This window comes from Sceloporus occidentalis, unplaced genomic scaffold (assembly GCF_023333645.1).
Source record: "Sceloporus occidentalis isolate IW3139 unplaced genomic scaffold, rSceOcc1.0.p SCAF_7, whole genome shotgun sequence".
Taxonomy (NCBI): Eukaryota; Metazoa; Chordata; class Lepidosauria; order Squamata; family Phrynosomatidae; genus Sceloporus; species Sceloporus occidentalis.
The window spans coordinates 94,866,751-94,891,739 of record NW_028316987.1 but is presented as its reverse complement, the minus strand read 5'-3'; the positions used below and the strand labels follow the sequence as shown (position 1 = coordinate 94,891,739).

Sequence of the window (24,989 nt, the reverse complement as noted above, 5' to 3'; positions counted from 1 at the left end):
GCCTAAATGCCTCCATTCCATGATAGTTTCTTCAGACAGAAGATGTTCCAGCGTGACCTTGCTGCATTTCTGCTCCATGAACTACACAGAGCAACTGTGAACTGAAGTCTTCTATTAAACATTCTCACAGCTTCTCCTAAAAAACCCCAACAAGACAGATAATGGCCACACTTAGATATGTTGTAGTAATACCACAACTGAAGTCTGGTAATGCACTATATTCTCTGGCCGCACTTAAAGGATCATTCAGACTCAGGGTGAGTATGCAGGTGTTGGCTCCTCACTGGGACTGGGCTGACCTAATGCATCTGGCCAGTTTTGGAACAGCTGCATTGCCTCCTGGGCTGAGCGGATGCAGTTCAAGATGCCGGAACTGACTTTGGTATGGTTTCAGATTGGACTACCATGAAGGCCATCTTCTCCTGTCCCATTACTGTTTTCCCCAGAAGGCTTCCAGTAGGTCCTTCCACAAACAGATTTGGGCAGCTGTCACACTGCAGAATTAATGCAGTTTTGACACTCCTTTAACTGTCATGGCTCCATCCTATGGAATCCTGGGATTTGTAGTTTGTCGTGGTCCCAGAACATTCTGACAGAGAAGGCTAAATGCCTCACATAACTGCAAAGCCCAGAATTCCCTAGCATTGAGCCATGGCAGTCAAAGCAGTGTCAAACTGCTTTAATACTTCAGTGTAGATGAAAGGTGCATCTGCACTGTAGAAATAATTCCCACCACTTTATGTGCTGGAGCGCAATCTTATGGAATCATTGGATTTGTACTTTTTACAAGGCCTTTAGCCTCCTCTGCCAAAGAGTGTTGATGCCTCACCAAACTACAAATCCCAATATTCTGTAGAATGCAGCCATGCAGATTTCTGTAGGATGCAGCAGTTAAAGTGATCAAACAGCATTCTTTCTACAGCGTAGATGCACCTGCAGCCTTCAAAACCTTACCCGAGAAGCTAAAACTCTAGCATTAACATTAGTTAGTGTCAACGTTACTTTAAAAAAAAATGGGGATTTGCTAGTCACTCATTATTCATTGTTCAGGCGTAACAAGTAGCATTATTCATTGGTAACACATTAGGCAAGGAAGCAAGTGCAAAGGCAGGCTTCCAGTGGAACACCGAGAAAACAAAAAGAATGGCCACAGATGAGTGATGTAACTTTAAAGTGGGTGACAAAAGACGCTGAAATTGTCAAAGACTTGCTCTGCCTTGTCTTAGCCATTAATCAAAACAGATTAATGCTTGCATAGTGCAAATCTATTACATGGTGGTTGAACTACCCCAGTCTCCTGCTGAATACCAGTATTGTACAATTGGTGCTGGGTCTGCCTCTGCGTCTTTAGCAATGGGAAATAATAGACAGTGGCTACTTCTGCAACTCCTGCAAGTGAATCAAGGGGTACACTGAAGTCACTGGCAAATACTTACAAATATTCCAGGTAGAATCTTGTTAGTTATTCCCAGGTCATGTCTATATAGGCCAAAGGAATGGCTTTCCCCTGCCCTCATGGTGCCCTGTCCACAAGATGTAGGGCCAAAGCCCCAGTTCCTACACAACCATTCAAGCTACAGGAACCATCTCCAGTTTTCACTTAGGCATCTAACTCTGCATATGAAGATTTCTTCTACGCAACACCAATGTAAGACGCTAGCTTACATTGTTGTCAGCATTAAGTTGTGGGAGGTGGAGGAAGAGACCCAGCGTGCCAATCTGAGATACTTGGAAGTATAAAAAGAACAGCAATAAACACAACAATGTTGATAAACACCGGGAGCAATCAAGAAAGGAATTCACATTTCTTCATACTTGGAGCTGAACTGTCCCCCATCGCCACGCTCTTCCCTTTCCTCAGTCCTTACATCAGTTTTATTTTGTTTCTGTCGAATCCCAAGTGTCAGCAATTCCCCTCATAAAAATCAACCAACAACAGGCCCAAACTTTGCTTTTATTTATTACGGATGGATGTCTTGGGGTTGTAAACAACCCTTGGGCAGTTTGCTCTGTCATTTCCAGACACATGTTTTTCATTGCAAAGCAACGCTTGTGAAAGAAGAAGAAAACCCACAGTGAGTAACTGTTGTTGAATCCTTATTGTCCCCCCCCCCCCCCCCAGCATCCCCTTTCACTTGGGTTTCTCCTGGCAGCACTGACTGAACAATTCCTTGCCTTGGGGGAGGCTTCCAACAACTTCCAGTGACAAATAAACAAAATGAAAATAAATAAAACATCTAACTTAAGGGTTGCGCCCCATAAGTCATTCTTGGGACAAAAATGGAGACTAGTATTTTGTGGGGTTTTCGGTCTCTGTGGCCATGTTCTAGAAGAGTTTATATCTGATGTTTTCCCAGCATCTGTGGCTGGCATTGCTGGTGAAACGTCAGGAATAAACTCTTCTAGAACATGGCCACAGAGACCGAAAAACCCACAAAAAGCTATGGATGCTGGCCATAAAAGAAGGTCAAAATATAGATTGCTCTCCATCCCTGGTCGCTGACATTTGTATCTCTGGGGCTCACTTGGGCTGTTTGCTGGGTGAACAGGCAAGGTTAAATTCATATGCTGCAGAATTGATGCAGTTTGAGACCACTTTAACTTCCATGGCCTAATGTTATGGAATTCTGGGATTTGTAGTTTTGAGAGATATTTAACTTTCTCTGTCAGAGAGCTCCGGTGCCATAGCAAACTACAAATCCCAGGATTCCATAGCATTGAGCCATGGAAGTTAAAGTAGTGCCCAACGGCATTATTTCTGCAGTGTGGCAGCAGCTTAGATCTGTCTTGGAAGAACTAGAAGAATGCCATATATGAGTAGGGCAATTGTGAATGCAGTCCAGACACAGCTTGCTATGGCAGCTAAGGCAGGCCAAGGAATAGTCGGAGGAGCTGGATTCCCAATTCAGGTGAAATTCTTCCCAAAAAGAGATCCCATCTGAGGATATTATGGGCGGCTTGGTTTTGCACCCAGATCATCCCAAGCATTTGATACGGTTTTGCTCCTCACTGCAAACCACCTGGAGTGAGTTAGTACATTGCGTAACGGGAATGAAACTTGAATGCAACGCCCCTCCGTGTAATGCTTCTAACTGAGCTTGGCAAAGTTACTCTTTTGGATGACCACTTCCAGAATCCCAGCGTAGAAGATCCTGGGGATGATTATGAAAAGAAGTCATTTTTTAAAAAAGGCCTGGCTAGCAAGGAGCCATTGGGACAACTGTTTTACATTTGTCTAGTTTTGCCTTCTCTTCTGCACTATTGATATTTCTCCCCATAAATCCATTGCACCATCAGAGGCAACTGATCTGCTCAAATGCACGTTCCTTTCTTTTGGACTTCAATATACTTCTCCTTTCTGCTCAGACTAGTGGTACTTTGCATTCTTAGGCAGGTATCAGATAGTGTATCCCCAGAATGCACTCTGTCCACCTGGGCAAAGTTACTAGAGCCTTCAGGGCTAGCAACAATAGTTATGTGCTCATGTAGCATCATATCAAGGTAAGGGCATCCCAAAGAACGTCTGACTGAAAGGAAGAATTAATCAATTGCACTTATAACCCCCTTTTCTCCAAAAATGGGAACTAAGTATGAACAGGCAAGGTGAAATTCTTATTTTTTGCTAAAGATCGCAACTGAAGAGCCAAACAAATGATCTAGGAGACACAACTGAACATCAAATCTGATTCTTAGCCCCAACTAGAGTAGACCTATTGAATCAATGGAAGTTGCAGTGGTGATGACTCACTAAATTCATTCTAATTCACTGGATCTACCCTGGTTGAGATGAGCAAATTGATTTTGGCCAAGATGTCTGCATTTCTCCTTCAGATCTCTCATTTTAGTTCATTAAATAGGTTTGGATCTGAACTGAGTGCTGTAGGCATTGGAGACTTTGCAAAAGTTTGGAGAGATTGAGGAGGAATGTACAGATTTGATGTACTGTGCATTTGAAAACAAAAAACCAGGGGCAATATGCAAGCTACATTTGTATCTTCAGCCATGCATACTGCAATGAGCAGGATTATGACTTGATGTACCTATACCCTAGTCATAAGGAGTCTCAGACCCAAATCCTTCTGGCATTTTGAGTTTTGCCATAAGACAGAGCTGTGGGTGCATCTCCTTGAATGGGAAGAAGGCAAAAAATTGTGATGTCAGAAGAGATCTCTGGAGATAACACACAGTAGTTGTAATTATAAATGGTTGCAAGCCTACTGTACATTAAAGAAAATGACAGTTGGGAAATCAAGGTGAACATTAAATGTCTGGGGTTCCCTTAGCTAAAGGGGTTTCTTAGTGAATAGACATGATGTCCCAGGACTGGGATATTCCCTCTGTGTTGGATTTTGATGGAGGTCTACAAAGAAACTTCTAAGCAAGCTTGACATCTAATCTGCACTGCAGAAATAATGTACTTTGACGCCGCTTTAACTGCCATGGCTCAATGCTATGGGATTCTGGGATTTATAGTTTCGTGAGCTATTTAGACTTCTCTGCCAGAGAGCTCCGGTGCCAGTGCAAACTACAAACCCCAGACCTCCATAGCATGAAAGCATTGCAGTTAAAGTGGTGTCAAACTGCATCAGATTAGCTCCATTGTCAGGAAGGGCTCAGAAAGCTGACTCAAATTTCTGAAGCTTGGTTTCCTTCGCAGCATAACTTTGGAGCCAGTTGTCCTGGTTGCTACACATAGCTTCTGTATGTGTGATTAACTGAGGAGACACATAGTGCTCTCAAATAAGTCTAGGTGTGGGAATCATCCTGCCTTCAGCTGCATTCGTTTCCAGCTTTCATATCAGCTGTCTTGGTATTCACCCAAAGCCATAAAGTCATTATAATGCTTCTGCAGAAGTGGAGCAATAATATCAAAAGCAATAGGATGTTAAGAGCAATGGATGAATTCTGCTATTGCTTTTGCAAAAGCTAGTGCATAAACCATATGGTTAGGGTAAAATATTGCAAAGTGTGTGAGCAAGGCATAGTGAAGTCGAGAGCTCAGAGAAGTTGCTCTTGCACTACAAATCCCCCAGTCCTCTGAGATCCTGGGAGCTGTAGTCCCACTGGCTAGCAGGGGGATTCTGGAAGTTGTAGCCCTGAAATGAACCTCACAGTAGGGGGATGAATAAGCTTTTACAATGCTCTGGGGTTTGGTGTGTGTGTACATATGTGTACTTGAGGGTTTGGGTCTTAATGCTTTTGAATAGTCCCTTACCATTCCATATGTCTAACCAAAGCAGCAAATACGATGCCAACAAATAAATCTGTGGAACCAATTATGCAAAACACAATCACAAGTGTGCAAATTTGTATAATTTATATCAATCATAGGATCCATCTTTTCTCAGTGACACAATTTTTAAAAAATTACACAGTGCACACTGCTCTGCTTGTACAGCCGAGCCACTGGTTCATCTATATTTCTTTCTGTGCCATGTCTCTCATAGGCCATTCGTATTTCTGGGGCCCCATTCACACTGCACAACTAAAGTACTGTTATTCCACTTTAATTGCCATGGCACCATCCCTGTGGAATCCTGGGGTTTGTAGTTTGGGAGGCACTAGAACTCTCTAAACTGCAAACCCCAGGATTCCATAGGATGGAACCATAGCCGTTAAAATGGAATCACAGTGCCATAATTCTCTAGTGTGAATGGTACCTGGGACACATGACTCCAAATTTTTTTCTCATGTGGCCATTTCAATCAATTGATCAGGGCCTTTGCAGGCAAGTCGATTTTTAAATGGACTTATTCACTGTCATGATTTCCTACTAAGAGGTCTGGGAACTTATTTTCTCCCCCCCCCCTTTTTTTTTTTTTTTTGCAGGGGAGCAATGGATGCTGAGAATCAACTTCCATTTTGAGGGGCAGAATCATTTTATTGCATGATTTCCTGGGCAAAGGCAGCGATTTTTGCAGGCTTGGCTGCAAGAACCTTATTATGCCATTATTTAATAATTAGAGGTATGTACAAACAATTGCAGCTATTATATACTGGTCACAGTTTATTTAGCCAAGGGGCTGTTTTGCTCCCAGGGTTTGGACTTTGCTAAATGGAAAGAAGGAAGAAGCTGGCCTTGGCATACAGGCCATGCCTACATGAGAGATGGAAAGCATTTCCTCTGTCCATGTAACTGTAGTTATTACAATTCCCAGGACTCCTTGGGTCATGATCATTAACAAACTATAAAACCAAGATAGGTTGCAACAGGGAGGTAAATCTTCACACATTTCACAATTGCAGACAAGAATGAATAAGTTTAGGGTCTTCTTTCCCCTCCTTGTTGAGGGTAAGTAATTGAAAACTGTGCAAAGAGTTTGAGACTTATTCTGTGCGGGGGAAAAGATCACATGTGGTCTTTTTGTACAGCAAACGACATTGTATGTACAGAAATGTTTTCTATACAATAAATACTGCATTCTGCACATGAAGCCTGTTTTCTGCATGGAAGTGTTGCCTTTGGTGCAGAAAATGACATTTGCAGAAAATTATTGACACTGCAGGGAAATTTGTTTTTCTGTGTAGAAACGTTGTTACCTGCACAAAAAAATTGCTGTTTTCTGTGAAGGAAACTTCTTTTATATGCACAAATCTTGTTTTCTCTGCAGGAAACCTGGTCTTTTTTTGATCTTGTTTTGCACATTCAAAAGACCCACATGCATTTTTTTCAGGCAGAATAAGTCCCGAACTGGTAAAATTCTTGCTCATCTAGGATTCTCCTTGTCAGGCTTTCTCAACACTCAAAGAAAACCATTTTGCAACCATTAAAAAAAATTGTCAAGCATTCTTTCGAGCCACGATTCAAGCCCCACACCCAAACTTACACCTCTTAGCTACAACCAGCAAGAAAGAATTCACTGCTCTGAACCCGTCTTGGGTGGATCTACCAGATGGCAAATCCAATTTTGTTGCAAGAAAAGGGGAACCCGCAAACACCCCAAGGCAGATTGTACCCCTAAAGGGCAATGGTGATCAAGCCTTGGCCCACTTGGTCCTGAAACGTGACACATGGACAATTACCTTCTGTGCTGCAGATCAACCCTACAGAGTGCCCTTGGGTACCTCCTTGTAAACTGAGTATTTCCTTCATTTTCAAACCGGCATGACAAATTCTGATGGGTCTAGAGATCCCACACCACCATTAACACTTTGGGACAGGAGACCATGGAGCAAAGTGTGTGTGATCATCAGACAACTGGCCTACATTTCCCCACAGAACTTGATTTCTTGTTCCAAAGAACAACAAGGGGAAACAACTGTCTACAGGCCATTTTGCAATTGGCGGGGCATTCCTTTGAACGCCCAGAGCTTCCTGGGAGCCTCCTATTTGAGCATCGGACCATTTTCTCCCCCTTCCATTTACATCACGGTCTCCTTCTCTTCTTCGACGAGTACCGTTGGCTTGTCTCCATTGTAGAGTCCCGAACCATTGAGATACTCCTCATCTTTGTTATACTGTTCTGGCCCAGAGGAAGGCATGGAATTCTCTGAAATGGAGCCATTTTTGACATATCCGGGCAAATTCCGATGTCCATTGAGGGACCCTGGAACGAGTCTCGTGTTGAGATGGAGGGCGATCCCTCCCCTTGTGGTCACATTCGTGACGCTGGTGTGGGACACCATGGGTCCGTAGCTATAGGTGGTGCTCCCACTGCGGGCTTTCCTTTTAAAGTCAAGCGCTAACGTCCATCTGCTCCATGACTTCTTTATTTCTGCTTGAACCTGACAAAGTCAAGAAAGAGAAAGCAGACTTATTACGGGACGGGAAGCAGGGAAGGATTTGAGAGAGATGCCATTTTGACAGTAATTGTGGGCTGTGCAATTTGACCGCTCCCAACTGAGATGCCCAACTAGGAGTGCCAAATTTTGATCGTCGCTTTCCTGCTTGCAAGAATGAATAGTTTCAAAAGTTATCATCATCTTCCCCCTGGCTGAGGTTATGGGAGTTTTGGGTAATTTTGTGATAATTTATGACAAAGAACATGATTTTTTTTGGGAAAAAAATAATGTGTGCAAAGCAAACAAACGAAGAAACTAACAAACAAACAATTCTTGGATTTTGTGCAAAACATGGTTTTTTTGTGCAAAAGCCCCAATGCATTTCTCACAAAATACACCATTTTCTGTCTAAAGCCATGTTTTTGAACAAACACATCTTTCACAAACAATCCTGACATATTAAAAATCTGATGGTGATTGAACCTTTTCTCAACAAAATAGCTCAGTGTGTTCAGACCCTTTTCCTCATCAAGTATGATAAATTCTGTGTTTTTATGCCCCTCATAACAACTGGGAAGAAAATTAACATTGTCACCTGATTAAGGCAATCTTAGTCAATGACGTTTAGTCAATTTTTTAGCTACTTGATTAATTAATTCAGGCTTTTCCCTTTATCTGAAGCAGTACTGTCTATCTGCTCTGCAGGAATTCCTCTCTGCCTCAGGACATGGTCCTTCCCATCATTTGCTAACTGGTCCTTTTGGTGTGGACTGAACCTGGCATTTTCTACTTGCTCTACGGTTGACCTGGGGCCCACCTGCAAAAGATGGCATGTGGACAAGTTCCTCTCAAAAGAAAGGGTGCAGGTTCCTCCAGCACAATCTCCTGCCTATGCCATCTCCTCAGCTTTCTTGGGGCATTTTAGCTGCCCATATCAGCCAAACAGTGCAGGACGGAGAAATCCTATGAGAAATAGCTTAGGGACCTGGGTACGTTTAGCTTGGAGGAGAGAAGGCTGAGACAATTTTCCAAGAGAAAACACTTCTCTGGGCATTTGTAAGGCCCCCAGGACAATCGTATGGCCAACTTCTGCCAGATGTTGACCATAGAGTTGCACTGGAGAGCCAGTTGTAGAAAAAATAGTTAATTTTTTTTACGGCTTTTCTAGTTTCATGGGGGTCCCGTGCCACAAACCCCAGCAAATGTGGATACCCTTGTCCCTCCACATTTGCGGCTTTGACTTTTGTGGATTTGATTATTCACGGATTTGATTAATATGTTCTCTCTAGGAATATCTAGGTCTTCCAGCACAACTCTATGCTCAACTTTAACCAAAAATTGCACTGAAGGACCTAGAGATTCCTAGAGAGAACACTCCACTAGGCCTTTGTAGCTCCTCCACCGCAGTTCTATGGTCAATGTCTGCAGATGTTGACCACAGAGTTGCACTGGAGGACCTAGAGATTCCCAGAGAGGTATTCCCTCAGGTAAAAACATAGTGTTTTTGTTATTTGCAGTTTTTCCACATTTCCAGGCGTCCTTCATCCCTAACCCCAGAGAATGTGGAGGGATGAGTGTACTTTCAAGTGGCCAAGGAGATTCTGTCAAAATATATGACAATGGGACTTTATAAGAAGAAACATTGATAGAAGAAATCATACTGACTAAGGTAATGGCACACAATTTGTGAGGTAGACACATGCAACTAGTAACCTCGTGTGATGCCTCTTTTGCTGGACGGTACCATTTCAGAATATAGGGATCAGAAATGAAGTACTCTCCCATGCTGTTTTTTAAAAATGAAATATCTTTCATCTTCATCTTCAACAGGACACAACAGGCAAGCTCTAGAACTGTCTCCTTAATATATATTCCCTCAAAACATTGAGTTTTCCTTTTTCTTGTTCCTGGAAACTGTATAGTCCAGGGGTAGAGACATTACATTCGGCTACAATTGTGTAGTTTGGTTCTAAGAGACTTACCTCCCCATTGCAAAAACAATAGATAATGGCGACAAAAAATCCCTAGAAAGAAGAAGAAGAAGAAGAAGAACAAATTAACATCCCTCTAGCCTGGTCAAAAGATGTTTGCAGAGTCTGAAAAGTTAACTGTTGGACAAAAAAAATCCCCAAATTGCCCAACCCTCATGCTTGCTAGCAATGGAAAGAACATTTGAAAATATTTGGAAAATGGTGGAAATGCAGGTGTCCAGAAGCCCTGACAAGAGGAATCCTGGAGTAGCAAGGATCTCCACGATTCAAAATTTAGTCCGTGCAAAATTTGCACATGAATACTTTGTGCAGAAATGCAGAAAATACTATGCCTGTGAAGAAATCTTATTTTCTGCCTAGAAAAGGCTGTTTTCTCCCTTTATCTTATGAGCCATCTTGAATCCCTTTCTGTGGGGAAGGTGGCATAAAATTAATAATATAATATAATATAAATAAAAATAGATGTTGGGTCACCTTGAAACAATTGCCCCCCACCTGAGCCCCCCAATACTTTCCCCTCCCAGGACCTGTTCCTCAATAACCACTGCTATTCACCATTTTGAATCTGCACAGTGTCCACATTGCAATATTGTTCAATGTCATTGTGAGAAAGGTGGTGTTTCTGGTGTTCGATGGTTAGCATGGTTATCTACAGGGAGCAGTACTGTAGCCAAGGTCTACCAACGTACAGGTCCCCCTCATTTGAAATGCTTGGCACCAGAAGCGTCTTTGGATTCAGAATCCTCCCCTCCTCCAGTTTTGGAATATGTGCGTGCACATAATGAGGTCTTGGACCCAAGCCTAAATGTGAAATTCATTTAGGTTTCATGTACACTTTATACACAAAGTGCAGTGATGTGTTGTATCTCTCCAAGGTCTCCGGGAGACTAATGTAGTTTCCAGCCCTCCAAAGTTGCCCATCCCAGATCTATATGCTACCTCTGAGACTCAAGGAGACTTCCAAAAATTAAAACAAATACAACTAAAATGGGAGTGGATCACCAGTGAGACACGAGCACAGAGTTGTGTAGATTTCTTGGGTTTAAAACAGGGCAGCTGTCCCCTGCGTAGGATGCACCATACCTGGAAAGAGTTGAAGAGCATTTCATAGTGCATTTGAATTTGCCAGAGGATCCCTGACACTTCGGTGTACGGCATAGCCATAAAAACGATATAATGAACTCCAAAGAGAGGCATAAGGACCAGAGTCGATTTCAGCAGCTTCCTGAAGAACAGAACAGAGGGAGGAGAAAGAATAAGGGAATCTTTAATAACTCTTGACCCAGAGAGTTCAGCTTGTTGGCACCCAGGGCTGAGCTGGCTAGACTGGCAACAGACAAAGTATTTTCTAATATAGCCGTGCCTTTTTGCGATGTTAGCTTCCAGAGGTATTCATTGACACTGCAAAGTGCTTTGCTTAGATCCTGAGACCCAAGACAGGGGCATTCTGCTAATCTTCACTGCATACAAAACCTATCAGGATGGCAGTTTAGAAAATCAGATCTCCAACTGCCTTGATATTAATGCAATCAATCAATTGAAAACTGGCCTTAAAATAATAGACTTGGTATAAGACAATGGGTCCTTGGTATCTGCTGGGGGTATACTTCCAGGACCCCCAATGGATACCAAAAACCATGGATGCTCATGTCCCAGTGGATATAATGGCACAGTAAAATGGTGCCCCTTATATAAAATGGCAAAATCAAAGTTTGCTTTTTGGATTTTTTAAAAAAGAAAAACGCTTACAAGCCATGTATAGTTGAATCCATGGATAAAGAATCCATGGATACAGAGGGCCAACTATATTGGTGTCAGGATATACATACTTAAACAACCCCAAGTACAAAAATTATGTAGCATATATCATCACATACAAAATTATACATTGATTGTGTGATGTAACCTTTGTGTTGAATGGTAACATTGCTCAATGGAATGCACAACTGAATGTGCAAAGCATTGCACAGAATTGTTTGTAGGCTTTGGCTTCATTTCTTAGATAGGAGACTGTCATGCCTCCAGAGCATCTTTGATGCTCTTGAGACATATATTTAGTTGAGATTATATTAGGCTTTCTATGTATCAGTTTAGGAGGGGAAATAGAAATCTACAGCTTTAAGAAAGACAAGGATTGTGGGAAATCCCAGGGTCTTATGCTGTCTCCCTCTAGTTAGTTTCTGTGTGTAGTAAGATTTCAGCCATGTCAGACCTGGAGAGAGTATTTTCCTTTGACAAAAAGATAAGTCCACAAAAGAAGAAAGATAGTCCGCAGAAGAAGAAAGATAGAATCCTCCAAGAAGAGAGCAAGGTATTTCGGAAGGACTATTGAGAAAAAGGAGATCAGTTTCATGTTTTTGTGTTATAACCAGTAAAGCTTTTGAAACTTAAGAAATTTGTGGACAAGTCTTTTGTTCTGGCTGTGTTCCCGAGAGCCAGAGGCCTTACTACACCCAAAGTCCATAGCATCGCTCTTGGGACAAAACAGAGACGGTCTGCGAGCAATTGCAATTTGTGTATCAGCAGGAAGAAAGACAATGTTAGCAAAGATAGGACCATTGTGGTTAGACCGTTTCTCAGAATAGATCTGGCTGGCTATTGGACAAGTCACTGTGCCTGTTATTCCACCCTAGGTGCCTTTCTCTATACCTAACCTTGCAGAAAATAGGGAATTATATATTGTTGTTGTTTGCCTTCAAGTCATTTATTGACTTATGGGTTTTCTTGGCAAGTTTTGTCAGAGGCATGTTTCTTGCCCAAGTTCACCCAGTGGGTTTTGGTGGTTGAGCCACGACTTGAACCCTGGTCTCCAGAGTCATAGTCCATCATTCAACTCACTAGACCACACTGGCTCTTAGGGATACCATAAGCCAATGCTTAAGATTCTTTTATGATCTTGCACTGCATTAGCTCTGCACTATCCGACGCTTGCTTGTAACTGAGTATATAAGATTGGTAAGCTGCTTTCTGAAGGCAGAAAGCTCCATCATTTTTCCTAGTTACACCACTCTCTTGCTCCAGCAATAAACACAAACTCATCCAACCCACTTGTGTTCAGCCATTTGAATGCGCAATGTGCAACTCTGGGTACATCTACACTGTAGAAATAATGCAGTTTGACACCACTTTAAGTGCTGTAACTCCATCTTGTGGAATCCTAGGATTTGTACTTTCAAAGGGTCTTTAACCTTCTTTGCCAAAGAGGGCTAGTGTGTCACCAAATTACAAATCCCAAAATTCTGTAGGATGGAGCCATGGCAATTAAAGTGGCATCAAACTGCATCATTGCTACAGTACAGATGCATCCTGTGAGTCACAATTCACTTGAAGGCACATAACAACAACAACAACAACAACATCAAGAAGCAGCTCAGCAAAACAATGCGTGCGACACATTTCACAAAACTGCAAGTCAAATTGCATTATTTCTGCGGTGTAGATGCTCCCTCTGCTTCCACAACTGTGAACTGAATCCAGAGATTAAAAAATGTCAAAATATTCATTAATAAGATCAGGGGTAGGCAACCTGCAGCCCGCGGGCCGGATGTGGCCCGGCGAGGCCTTGGGACTGGCCCCAGCCCAGTCCTGCCGCCGATTGCCGCCAGGGCCTTTGGCCTCTTGTGCGCAGGGGCAAGGGAGGCAATTGTCTATAGACGCCTCAGAAACATGCATTTATATTAACATTTTTAAAAAAAATCAGCAAAAATTTTTGTGTGTCCTCCACTTTTTTAAAAAAAGTGTCCACCATTTGAAAATGTTGCCCTACATTTGTCCCGGTTTATTTATTTATTTAATTTTTAAAAAAATTAATTAATTATTTTTTGGCTTCGGCCCCCCAGTTGTCTCAGGGACAGCAACCCGGCCCCCGGCTCAAAAAGGTTGCCTACCCCTGAATAAGATAGTAACAGGGCCATAAGATTTAGGTACTTACCTACCTACCTACCTACCTACCTACCTACCTACCTACCTATCTCTAACTCCTACTGAACAACCAATTAAACTCCATCATAGTTTCCCCCAAAAAACTTCTTCCTATTTCTCCAGTGGATTTTATAAATAGCATCCTTGCTTTGCAATTTCCTATTGTTTTCAAATGAGATCAGATATTTTCTGTTTCCAGCACGTTGTTGTTATACAAGCTGGACTTCTGCAGACTTTGCTTTAATGTTTCGGGGCGGAACAGCAAACAATAGCCTTGATTTTCCTATACCTTTATGGAAACTTTGAATAAATAAATTTGACAGAAGATCAGAGCGCTTTAAAAATTAACTGGAACTAGCCTGAGGAATTGTCAGACGGCATCTCACCATCTCTGCCCTCCTGGGCACCTTCCAGCAAAAACCGTCTGATGAGAAATCTGCAGCCTTTCCCCCCTAATAAGCTTCAGGCAACAGTCACTTCTCACCTCGGTTGCCTTGAGGCAAAGTCAGGGTGACACTTTCAATGTGGCATTGCCGCGGTTGAAAGATTTCAGCAGGTTAAAAATACCTCCTAATGAGCAACAGCAACAGGAGGCAATGCTCCGTTGCGATAGTCCCATTGGTTGCCAGTCCATTTCTGAATACAATTCCAAGTTCTGGTTAAGATTTATAAAGCCCCTCCATATATTTCAGGTCCAGGCTATCTGAAGGACAGGACTCTTTCCTATGAATTTGTTTGTCTTTTGAGATCTTCTGGGGGAGACCCATCTCTCCAATGAAGAAAGTCAAGGAGAAGTTGGGAGGAAGAGTGAAAAACCAGGACATTTTAATAGCAGCTGCACCTACACTACAGAAACAGATGCAGTTTGATGCTACTTTCACAGCCATGGCTCCATCCTACAGAAACCTTGGATTCGTAGGTTTGCCAGGCACTGGCACTCTTTGGCAGAGAAGGTTGAAGGTTAAAGACTATATAAATATACAAACCCCAAGATTTCATGGGATGAAGTGACAGCCCTTAAGATGGCATCAAACTGCATTGTTTCTGCCATGTAGATGCACCTGAAGTGGGACAACTGAGGAGTAATCCAGACCGTCCAAACCAGGGCAACTGGAGGGTACGGAGTAATGTAATTCTGCTGTGAAAGGAACCCAAGTCTTTGGGATGGAAAGCAGACAGGAATTTAAGAAATGAAAATAAATGGCCATTTGAAGTCCAACCAAGGAAGCAAGACCACCCAGGAAACCCCCCGTTGTTGTTCTAAGATTCCTACGGAGGATAGACGGGACAGAAACACAAGAATCCCTCACAAATGCCACAGACTTCCAGAGCGTATCTGAGAAAGTATGACCAGAGATGGACATCTGGTACTGTTTAGAAGCAGCGCTCCCCGAGGGAAGAGGATCTGACTGGAAATGATGCTGAGAAGGAGGAGGGAAGCAAGGATGCCCTGCCAACAGCGGCCGTGGCACCGCATGGAGGCAATTACCGAGCGGGCATCGTTGCCTGTAGGCTGAGAGCCTTTCCCTTCTCTGGCAGCGGAGAAGCCGCCGAGTCGGGGAACTGGAAAAACACCATCCAGAACGGACGGAGTGCATCCAAACCATAATTAACAACAAGCCTCAAAGAGCATGAAATAAATCCGTAGGTAAATGATAGGTCTCTTGACCAAGCTGGAAAACAATCCTGGGTATTTCTTCTTTCAAGGCTGGTTGCAGATTGAAACCTCCCTCCTCCGTGCTTCAAATTAAACATTTTCTTTCCAAACCTTTAAGGTTTGCTCCGCACCCCATGCCTCGTCCTCATCCTCTCTCTCTAAACAAACTAGGCAATTTGACAAAAGCGAACGGTTGGTTTGCCAGCATTGCTCAGATGTGGCTCAAGCGTTTGGGGCGAACAGAGGGCTTGTATGTTGGGTCCTGGAAATGCCACGTTCCTAACGCCTTGTCGAGCCGACGTTGCAGCCTAAGCAGATCTCAAAGGTTGATGACAGGTGTCGCTAGACATTTTTGTAGCAGTGCGTGGCGTCTTGTTGAAGGCCAAACCACTTCTGAAGGAAACCGACATTCTCCTCTAACCAAGATTGGGCTGGGAAGGATCTGACATTTAGAAATCTAAAGCCAAAAGAGTTAGTTGATGCTTTTGGTCTGTTTGTGAAATCCATCCCTTTCTTCACAACCCCTTGGACTGTTTTGCATCACTTAAGAGTTCCCAGTTGCTGGATCTTTCTCAAGAAAATCCCTGAACCATTCTTCAGGTGATATGACTTTTATCAGCAAATGACTGTGGTCCAAAACACACTGCAGAAATAAATCAGTTTGAGACCACTTTAACTGCTCTGGCGCAGTGTGAGGGAATCCTGGGAACTGTAGTTTTTTTGTAGCACCAGAGCTCTCTGACAGAGAAGGCTGAATGCCTCATAAAACTACAACTCCCAGCATTGAGCCAGGGCAGTTAAAGTAGTCTCAAACTGAATTATTTCTGCAGTGTGTTTTGGATGTATGGCATGCATCTGTACCACCTTCCTAAATAACTCTAAAACAACTGGACTGTGGGCCTAGTGACCATATGCCCCTTGAAAATACTTGTAATATTATAATCCACAGTCATCTGAATGCATGAAATATCTGAAAGATTGTCATGTGGAAAGTGGAGTGAGCTTTTTTCCTGCTCTTTCAGAAGGCAGGAGTCAAACCAGGGGATTCAAATTAAAAGAAGGGAGATTGAGGCTGCGTCACACTGCAGAATTAATGCAGTTTGACACTGCTCTAACTGCCATGGCTCCATCCTATGGAATCCTGGGATTTGTAGTTTGTTGTAGCACAACAAAATATAAAACACAAAACACATAGTAAAACATAAATCCAAAATATAGGCTTCCCCTGTGTGCCTCGCTTTCCGATGACTTGCTCTTTCAACGTTTGCAAATTTCAGACAAGTTCTATTAATTCAATAAGAGCTCTGTTCTTTCATCAGTTCTTCTTGCCTATGATTATGATAATCTTACTTAGGACCACTCTCACATACTTTTGTATATATATTACGTGTTAATTTAGTTTTGACATGAATTCCAACGTGATATATAGGCCCGGTACAGACTGCCCAAAAAGGGCGGTCTGCTGGTGCCCTGGTTTGCTCTGCAAGGAAGCTGCAGTGGACAAACTGCGCGGCTTCCTTGCGGAGCAAAAAAATCCCACAAAAAGCAGGATCTTTTTGTGGCGCTGTAATGATGCCACAGTGCGCCAGTGGCGCACTCGCGACATCATTAGGGTGCCATAGCATGCGGACGCTAGGTGTCCGTTGCGTCAAAATGACGCCCATCTGTACATAGTGCCGCCATTTTGACGTATGGAAGACATGCTAGGGTTGCGGGGCGTCTGTAAGAGACGCCCCGAGGCAAAAACCTAGCACGCCATCAAGACATGCCACGAGGCCCATCTGTACCAGGCCATAGTCAGCTCTCCAAATCCCCGGATCCAGAGATGGTTAAATTTCCCACAAAACTACAAATCCCAGCATTCCACAGCATTGAGCCATGACAATTAAAGTGGCGTCAAACTGCATTGATTTTGCAATGCAGATGCAGCCTCTGACTAAACACAAGGAAGGCCTTCCTGAGACTAAAAGCAACTTGATAGTAGAACAGACTTCCAGAGAAAGTGGTGCACTTCACTTGAGTTGGAATTCCTCCACTGAAAGCAGGCTGGACTATATGATCCTTGGGATCCCTTCCAGCTCTACGTTCCTGCGACTTACCTATACTGTTGTCTTGTATCACATCTCCCTGCATTGGTCTCCCGGAGTTTGGTTGCTAGGACTCGTATAATTTTGATAAAAAGAATAAAATTTGCCTGGAAGAGAGGTAAAGAGGGAAAAGTAAAAGGAGAGTATTAGAGAGAAAAGATGAACTGAAAAGCCTTTTAATGTTATGATTCTTCATTGCATCTCTCTTTTTTTTTTACTGCTCAGTAAATAGAGTGGGTGGTGAACAGAGCATTAAAACAATGTTAACTAAAAACAGCAAAACCATGGCAAGGTAGCAAAAAGTCCTAAATATAGGCTTTCCCCAGTTTTTGCTGCTTCACTTTCTGACCAATTGCTCTTTCAACACTTGCAAGTTGCAGACAAGTTCCATTCATTTGACAGTTCTTCTTGTCTAAAATGCTCACTTGGGACTTCTTGCACACACTCTGTATTAATTTAGCTTTTGCACATTCAAAACTGACATAAAATGCCCAATTCGTGTTTTCAGCAACTAGAGTTCATTTGCAAGCTTTAAAAAGTTCCACTTTTCAACCAATTCCACTTTCGGACAGTCCCCCGGCCCCTAACCTGTCAGATAAGCAGGGCCTTCCTGTAATAAAATCAGCAGCAAAGATGATTACATTATTATTGTTAATAATAGTAGTAGTAGTAGTTTTGCCACTGGAGGGTTGGCTCTTCGTTGGATAACAGGTTTTGTCACCATGAAAGCAAAGGAGATAAATGCAGCACACAGACAAAAGCAAGTCATGGCCACAAGTTTAGGTTGCAATCTCCTGAGTTCCCCCACCAGAAGACCAGATGACCAGACCCAATGGTTGTTCTGACTGGAGCATTCTGGGAGCTGTAGTCCAAAGAAGTAAACAGGTACAGGTTATCACTCTAATTTATGATACTGTAACTAACAGGATGCCAGAGTTACTTAGAATCTATGATTCTATGATTTTAAGTAATACTAGCCTCCTGTTAGTCAGTTATAATGTCATAATTTTCCAGTTACAATCTGTACTAATGCCATTAGGGCCCAGCTGATTTTTTGCCGAAATATTAAATTCACAGGGGTCTAAACTCTTCAAACCCTTTAAACCTGTATTAAACTTTATTTATTGTTTTAAAGTGCTTTAATCTTAAACCAATTTGACTCGGACTACATCCTGAGATCTCGTGACATGGGCAGAATATAAATGTTATAATAAACTAAACAATGATAAACAAACACTCCTTGCAAGGGATGCAAATGGTTGACTATTTCGTCCTTGTAACAAATAATTTCTGCCGTTTTCTCTCTGCTGCAGAGAAACTGAATATTTCTGTGCAGCTCTTGCATGGTTTCTGGAAATACATGTGGGTTATGGAGGGGGCGGGGGCTTCCATAAAAATCATGGGGTTTACAGGAAAAAAAGCTCTGTCTGAAATTCAGCATTGGACTAACATCTTCACAAGTGGGACCTATATGTGTGGAAAATGAAAGTGAGTAGTTTTGCAGTGTAGGGACTGCCATGACATTACAATATATGTGTGTCCAATGCGCAACGGTAGCCAGTGATGTGAGTGATGCATCATGGCTCCAATGGGCATTGAGCACTGATACATATTAGGTGCACTCCTGATGCGTATCTGGACATCAGCTTGGAAGGGCTGGAGCACAAGAGGAGTGCTCAATGTGCCCAGTGTGCATCAGAAGTGCCCAGTGAGTGCAAGAAGTGCCTAATGAGCATCACAAGGGCCCAATGTGAATCATAAGTGTCTGGTGTGCACCAGAAATGCCCAGTGTGCATCAGACATTCCTGATACTAATCCGACCACCTGATGCATATTGGATGCATCTTTGCAATTCATTAACAGGATTTTGTTATATTTTTGCAATATAGCTACGGGTTTATAAAGTTATGAAATTCAGAGTGTGCTGCAGACGCTCATTTCCAGACAGCCATATGCACTTTTGTACAAGATTGCTGTTTTCTATGCAAACCCTGGCATTCTTGTGCAAAAATAACCCCATGTAGCTATTCTTTCCATGCGAGGATGCTACTTTGGACATTACCACATGAGCCTCATTGGACACTGCCCACGCTAGCTGTGTCGACATGTAGAATCTCAGTTGCTGAGTTGGTTTTGATGGAGATGATGTACTTCAGTGAATCAAATCCCAGGACATGTGCAGATACATTTTTTTCCCTTGAAAAGTTTCCAAAGGCAAAGGAGTGAATGAGTTGCAGGCTCTGTGATATGCCTTTTGTTTAGTCTCTGCGGATGCATCAGTGCTGCATGCTTGGCTGTTTTTTTATTCCCTAGAGAGTCTGTCATCTTTTTTCCTGAATTAACACCAGGGTTCCCCCCCCCCCCCCCCTTCCTTCTTGTTAGGCCCAAATTCTTTTCCAATGCAAGCTTTTTCCTTGTTGATTGTTTTTTTTTTTTTGGGGGGGGAAGGAAGAATGGTTTTGCACTGAAGCAGAAAAAAGGAGCACTGAGCTTTGTCAGTTTGGTGCTTGGATGAAGCGAAGCAAATGGATGCTAGATGTGCAAATTGCTCCTTGCCTCTCTTCCCAATTAAGATTTTGCTAGTGACGCTCTTCTTGAATTTGCAGTGAGTTGTTGTGGCGCTGTGAGAAGGACAATGCTTCCAACCCAGTGGCCAGGCTGGCTGGGAGATTTGGGAAGTCTGAGTTCCCTCCAAATACCTTCCCCAAGTTAGATGGATTTGCTGGGGACAGTCCCAATTAAACCTCTGTCATCTCACTTTTTCAGCTGCTTTTAACATATCCCAGTTTTTCTCTCCTCCTTCCACTTTCCCCATTTTACTTCAATTGGTGCAAAACGGTTTCAAAATACAACAGTCAATTCAGCAAGAGGGAGAAGAGCAGGAAAAGCAGAATCTTGTTCTTCCTTGGAGATTCAGGCAAGAGCAAACTGCTGCAGCCTCTCTTTGGAGATTATTGCAATGGCTGTTTCCTCCCAATCTGGGCATGGGCTGAGACTGTGTCCTATCGCATAGCTCCGTGCCCAGATTGGGACTTCTGTACTTTTCTAAAAACAGGATAACTGGATTGAGCTCAATCAGACCCAACCCAGTTGTCCATATGCCAAAAGAACCCGAGTTCACTCCAGGGTTTCCTGGAAGCACTGGGATTTCCAGCAACTTTGCTTAGTTTGGAGCAAAATTGGGTTCAGAGCAAAACCCACTGATTCTCCCCAGAAGCAGCCATATATTGTCAGGACTGCCAGCACCAGCTTCAGGGCGAGTATGGCATTTTTCACCAGAATTGCCAACCCCCTAGTCTCTGTTACTCACCATCACAGCTGTGAGGATGGGCACCTGAATGAACCATTTGAAATAGCCAGCACTTAAATCCCAGCACCTGCAGAAACAGAAACACCACCGGAATTATGATAGAATCCATCCTTTGAAACAATACCGCTTAGCCATACTGGAAAAGTACTTCTTCTGTGGCATTTCTCTCTGTTGCCTTGTTTTCTGGGGCATCATCAGAGTAACAGGTCCCATCCTCTCAAATGCACTCAACTGTGGAACTCACTGTCAGAGGATGCAATGATAGCTGCCAGCCTAGATAGCTTTAAGAGGAGATGGGAAAAATCCATGGAAGAGGGACCATCAAGGACTAGGGGCCAAGACTGATTGATTACCTGATTAATTAATTAATTTCTATCTCACCTTTTCCCCAAGGATAGGACTGAAGGTGGTTTACAACTTATTACAAACAACAGATTAAAAATGTTCAAACATCATTACAAATATAAATTAAAAAGCCATTTAAATAACAAACTGTTAATAGGGTTATTAAAATTCCTTAAAAGACTGCATAGAAATGGGGGAAACCATTCCAGCATAGCACACCATTAAAGGTTGATCCCAGTCAGTTTCTAAAACCTTGGCAGCATAAGAATGCTTTAACCTGTTGGCAGAAAGAGAACAAGGCGTGAGACATCCAAGCCTTTCTTGGCACTCTGGAGTGCGTCTGGGTAACTGTTTACGCAGCATCCCACTATGCTACCTGCCACTGGTGCAATGTGATGGATGCTGGGTGCTTCATTTTTGACCCCAGAAGGAGTGCAGTGGTGGCAGGTGGCACAGAGGGGTGCATGTGGGACAGCTGCCCAAGTTACAGGGGGGATATGGGGCCAGAATACTTTGGGTTGCTCCTGGAGTATTCTGGCCAGTGTAGAGTATCCTGGCATAGTCTGGCCCACCCCAAGTTCTGTTTTGCTCTACCCATAGGATTTGAGGGAAATTTTCTAGGAGACCCAAGGAAGAATGATGCATTTACTTAGTTGTTTATTTTTGAAAGCAAAAAAAAATCAACTGAAGACTTACTCAGTGTCTGCTAACGTTGCCCGTAAGCTAGCCCAGACTGTGATAAATACAGCTGGCAGCCCTGGAAAGAAATAGAAAGAGCACATGTGAGTGTCCAGAGTTGCACATCACCCCCACTTTTGTTTCAGTGGGTGAGAGAGTCCCCATGTGGTGGGCGATAACACAGGGCACGTCTACATGGGTCAAATGAACCAGTTTGCCCCTGTCTCACGGTGCCCTGTCTTCACAACGCAGGGCCAGATCCCCAAATTGAGTGTAGACTGTCTTCATGCTATAAGGGCTGCTCCACACCAAATCTGCCCCTTCCTTGCCTTCAAACAGATTAAAGTGACTTACTTTTTGCTCCAGATCTTTGGTCCAGGAAAACCTGAAGCACTTCACAGTGATGCCATGTGGGTGTCTACACACATGTCCCTGCTGCTGCCTGTCAGTGCCACTGCTATTGCGAGTCACTCCTTTTAAGGTCACAACGAGGTGCCCAGCCTTGTGAGTGATACCAGGTGCCTCATTTCTAACCTGGGAGGGAGTGACCCAGTGCCACTGGGCAGCATTAGGAATATGGGTATAGACAGACTCCTAGTGTTGTAGAGTAACAGGGGGAATTTGGGGCAGCTCCAGGGCCAGAATACTCTAGGAACAGCTCAAAGTATTCTGACCAGTCCAGATGAGCCCTCAGTCTCACAGTTTTCTTCCCTTTTTATTCCCTACATTGTCAAACCGAGGCTTACAAATTTCATCCAATGCTCAGTCCAATGTTTTATCAGTTTCCATTCATTTGTGATGCTAGAGCCTCTTCAACACTACCCAGTTACAGTGTTTGGACCCCATTTCATGTGCCATAACCCCATCCTATGGAATCTCAGGATTTGCAGTTTCATGAGACTTCTCTGCCAGGAAGCACCACACCAAACTACCAATCCCAGGATTCCCCGAGATGCAACTACCGTGGGCCCTCCACATTCACTGGGGTTAGGAGCACAGGACCCCCCATGAAAGTGGAAAATTACATTGATGTTGTTAAAGTTGGGGGGGGGGGGCTTTGGAGGAAATTATGGAAGGTTTTGGGACCACAAATAACCTATGGTTTACACTTTGTCTCTCTGGTATAAATGCATTAGTGAGAATCCTGTTGGTCAAGCTGTCCTAACGAAATGGCCATAGATTTTTGCCTGATGTAGAATGACAGAAGATGGCAATGGCAAACCCCCTCTGAAGAAACTTGCCAAGAAAACCCTATGATGGGTTTGCCTTAGAGTCGCCGTAAGTCAGAAATGACTTGAAGGCACCCAACTACAACAGCAAGAATGCCAGCATGCAGTTCAAGAAGTGGAACTCTATCACACAGCGCAAGTTTGCATGCCTGCACACACATACATTTGGATGTGCCCTCACAGGAAGGTGCACCCAAATCACCAATCATGCATTAGGCTGCATATCTGGGTGGACACTCACAGTTGTACAGTGTTTGCCATTCAACATAAGAGTTGAGTAGCATCGTCAATGCATAACTCCACCTATGGAGGTTTATGTTACACAGTCCAGATATGGGATTTTAGCCAATGCTGTCTAGTCAGTGACACACACCAACATGTGCCAACGCACAGTCAACTTTCAAAAAAGCAGAACAAGGTCCAATAGGTTGCACCGCCGATGTTGACTTCTATAGTATCCACATTGTATGCGCTGTGCATCTCCAGTCCATACACACAGTGTGTACAATGCAGGTCCTATAAAGTCAGGTTATCTCAGGGGAGAAGGTGGGCAACAGGTTATAGAGGATAATAGTGAACCCTGTATTTCCAGCAGAGGTTGACCATAGAGTCATGCTGGAGGACCTACAGATGCTTAGAGAGACCATATTTTTTCAAATGCAGATAAGTCAAACTGTGGGTACTGTTCCCGCACATAGGGGTGTCAATAAAAGCCTTCTAAATCCCATTGCTGTCAATGGCAGTAGATGAGCTTAGATCAAGAAACAAATGTGGGTAGGTAGAAATTTATGAGTGATTCCACTACCCATGGACTTACTTGCCCTGATCCAATTCTTATTTAAGCAGAAGGGAAAAGTACGATACTTTGCAATCCCAGGGAGTCTGTGATTGTGACCTTGTTGTTCTGATGCTTGATTCAATACTGGGTATTTGTTGTTTTACTTGTTTCTTATGATGTTTTTAATTTGTTGTTTTAACTTCTAGATTGTACGCCAAAGGCAGGCTTTTATATATTTTTTATTTTACCTGGTTTTGTACAGCGCCGTGTACATTTACGGTGCTTTATAGATAAAGCTAATAATAATAATAATAATAATAATAATAATAATGCAATGCCTTTCCATTAAGGCAGAACATGCTGTTTCTAAACATGCTAAAGAAAGACTCTGACTTGCAAAAGACCACTTTGAAGGGGGAAATGACGTTCAACAGAGAAAGACATAATGAATCCCAGAGAAGAAGAAATCTCACCCAAGTCTCACAATGAAAGTCGCTTCCCGAATCTTGGTTATTATCACCTTGGGTGCAAAAGAGTGTTAAACTGGTCTACACTTGACATCTAGAAAACCCGAAATCAGTGCTTTCTAAAGCTGTGAAAGCAATACATTTCTAGCCTTGGGAATAATAACCTTCAATGGAACTCACTGGGTGCAGGTATTTTAAAAGCGCCCTCCATGCTGTGTATATGTGCTTTAGGGCGGGAAGACATGGAGCGCTGCCATCAAAAATGTGGGAAATTGACCCAGTAGTTTGGATGTAAGCGGTTTTGTGAAAAGCTGTGCTGCAATTTTATCAGAATCGGTTTTTTTGCCACATTGACTTGGGAGGAAGTCCCAACTGTTACAATATTTCCAATTTCTATGGACAGAGAAAGCTGGACAGCAAAGAAAGCTGGACAGGAATAGAATCAAGTGATTTGAAACGTGAACTGGAAGAGAGTTCTATGTAGAGATACCACGGACTACTAAAAAGGCAAATAAATGTATTCAAGAGCAAGCCAAGTCTGAAAGGAGAGAATCTTGCCTTTCCCTGTAGGCTCAGGCAAGAGCAAACTGCTGCAGCCTCTGTTAGCTTGTGTGTTTTTCCTTGCTAACTTTTGCCATCTTGGCCACATTCTGATGTTGCTTTGCTACATGTGCCCCAGCTTTCATCTGTGAAATGTCAGAGGGTATGAGATTGTTATAGAAATTCAATCAAATTCAAGGAGGACAGATTTAGCAATGGCTGGCTAAGACTCAAACCCCCATGTTCTGGACCAGCATCTTTGAT

The 24,989-nt window shown here is 43.0% G+C and overlaps 1 protein-coding gene across 1 annotated transcript in view; it reads right to left on the bottom strand.

Annotated features, from left to right (window-relative positions):
• Positions 1-5,295: 5,295 nt before the first annotated feature.
• Positions 5,296-24,989, bottom strand: part of PTH1R (parathyroid hormone 1 receptor) — a 127,519-nt gene continuing 107,825 nt past the window's right edge. Inside the window, exons 8-13 of the mRNA XM_089533779.1 lie at positions 21,730-21,790; positions 20,689-20,755; positions 17,391-17,485; positions 10,797-10,938; positions 9,705-9,746; positions 5,296-7,725 (exon numbers count right to left, since the gene is read on the bottom strand). Of these exons, the coding sequence (XP_089389905.1) occupies positions 7,363-7,725; positions 9,705-9,746; positions 10,797-10,938; positions 17,391-17,485; positions 20,689-20,755; positions 21,730-21,790 (770 nt within the window). The 3' untranslated portion in view covers positions 5,296-7,362. The remainder of the gene's footprint in view (positions 7,726-9,704; positions 9,747-10,796; positions 10,939-17,390; positions 17,486-20,688; positions 20,756-21,729; positions 21,791-24,989) is intronic.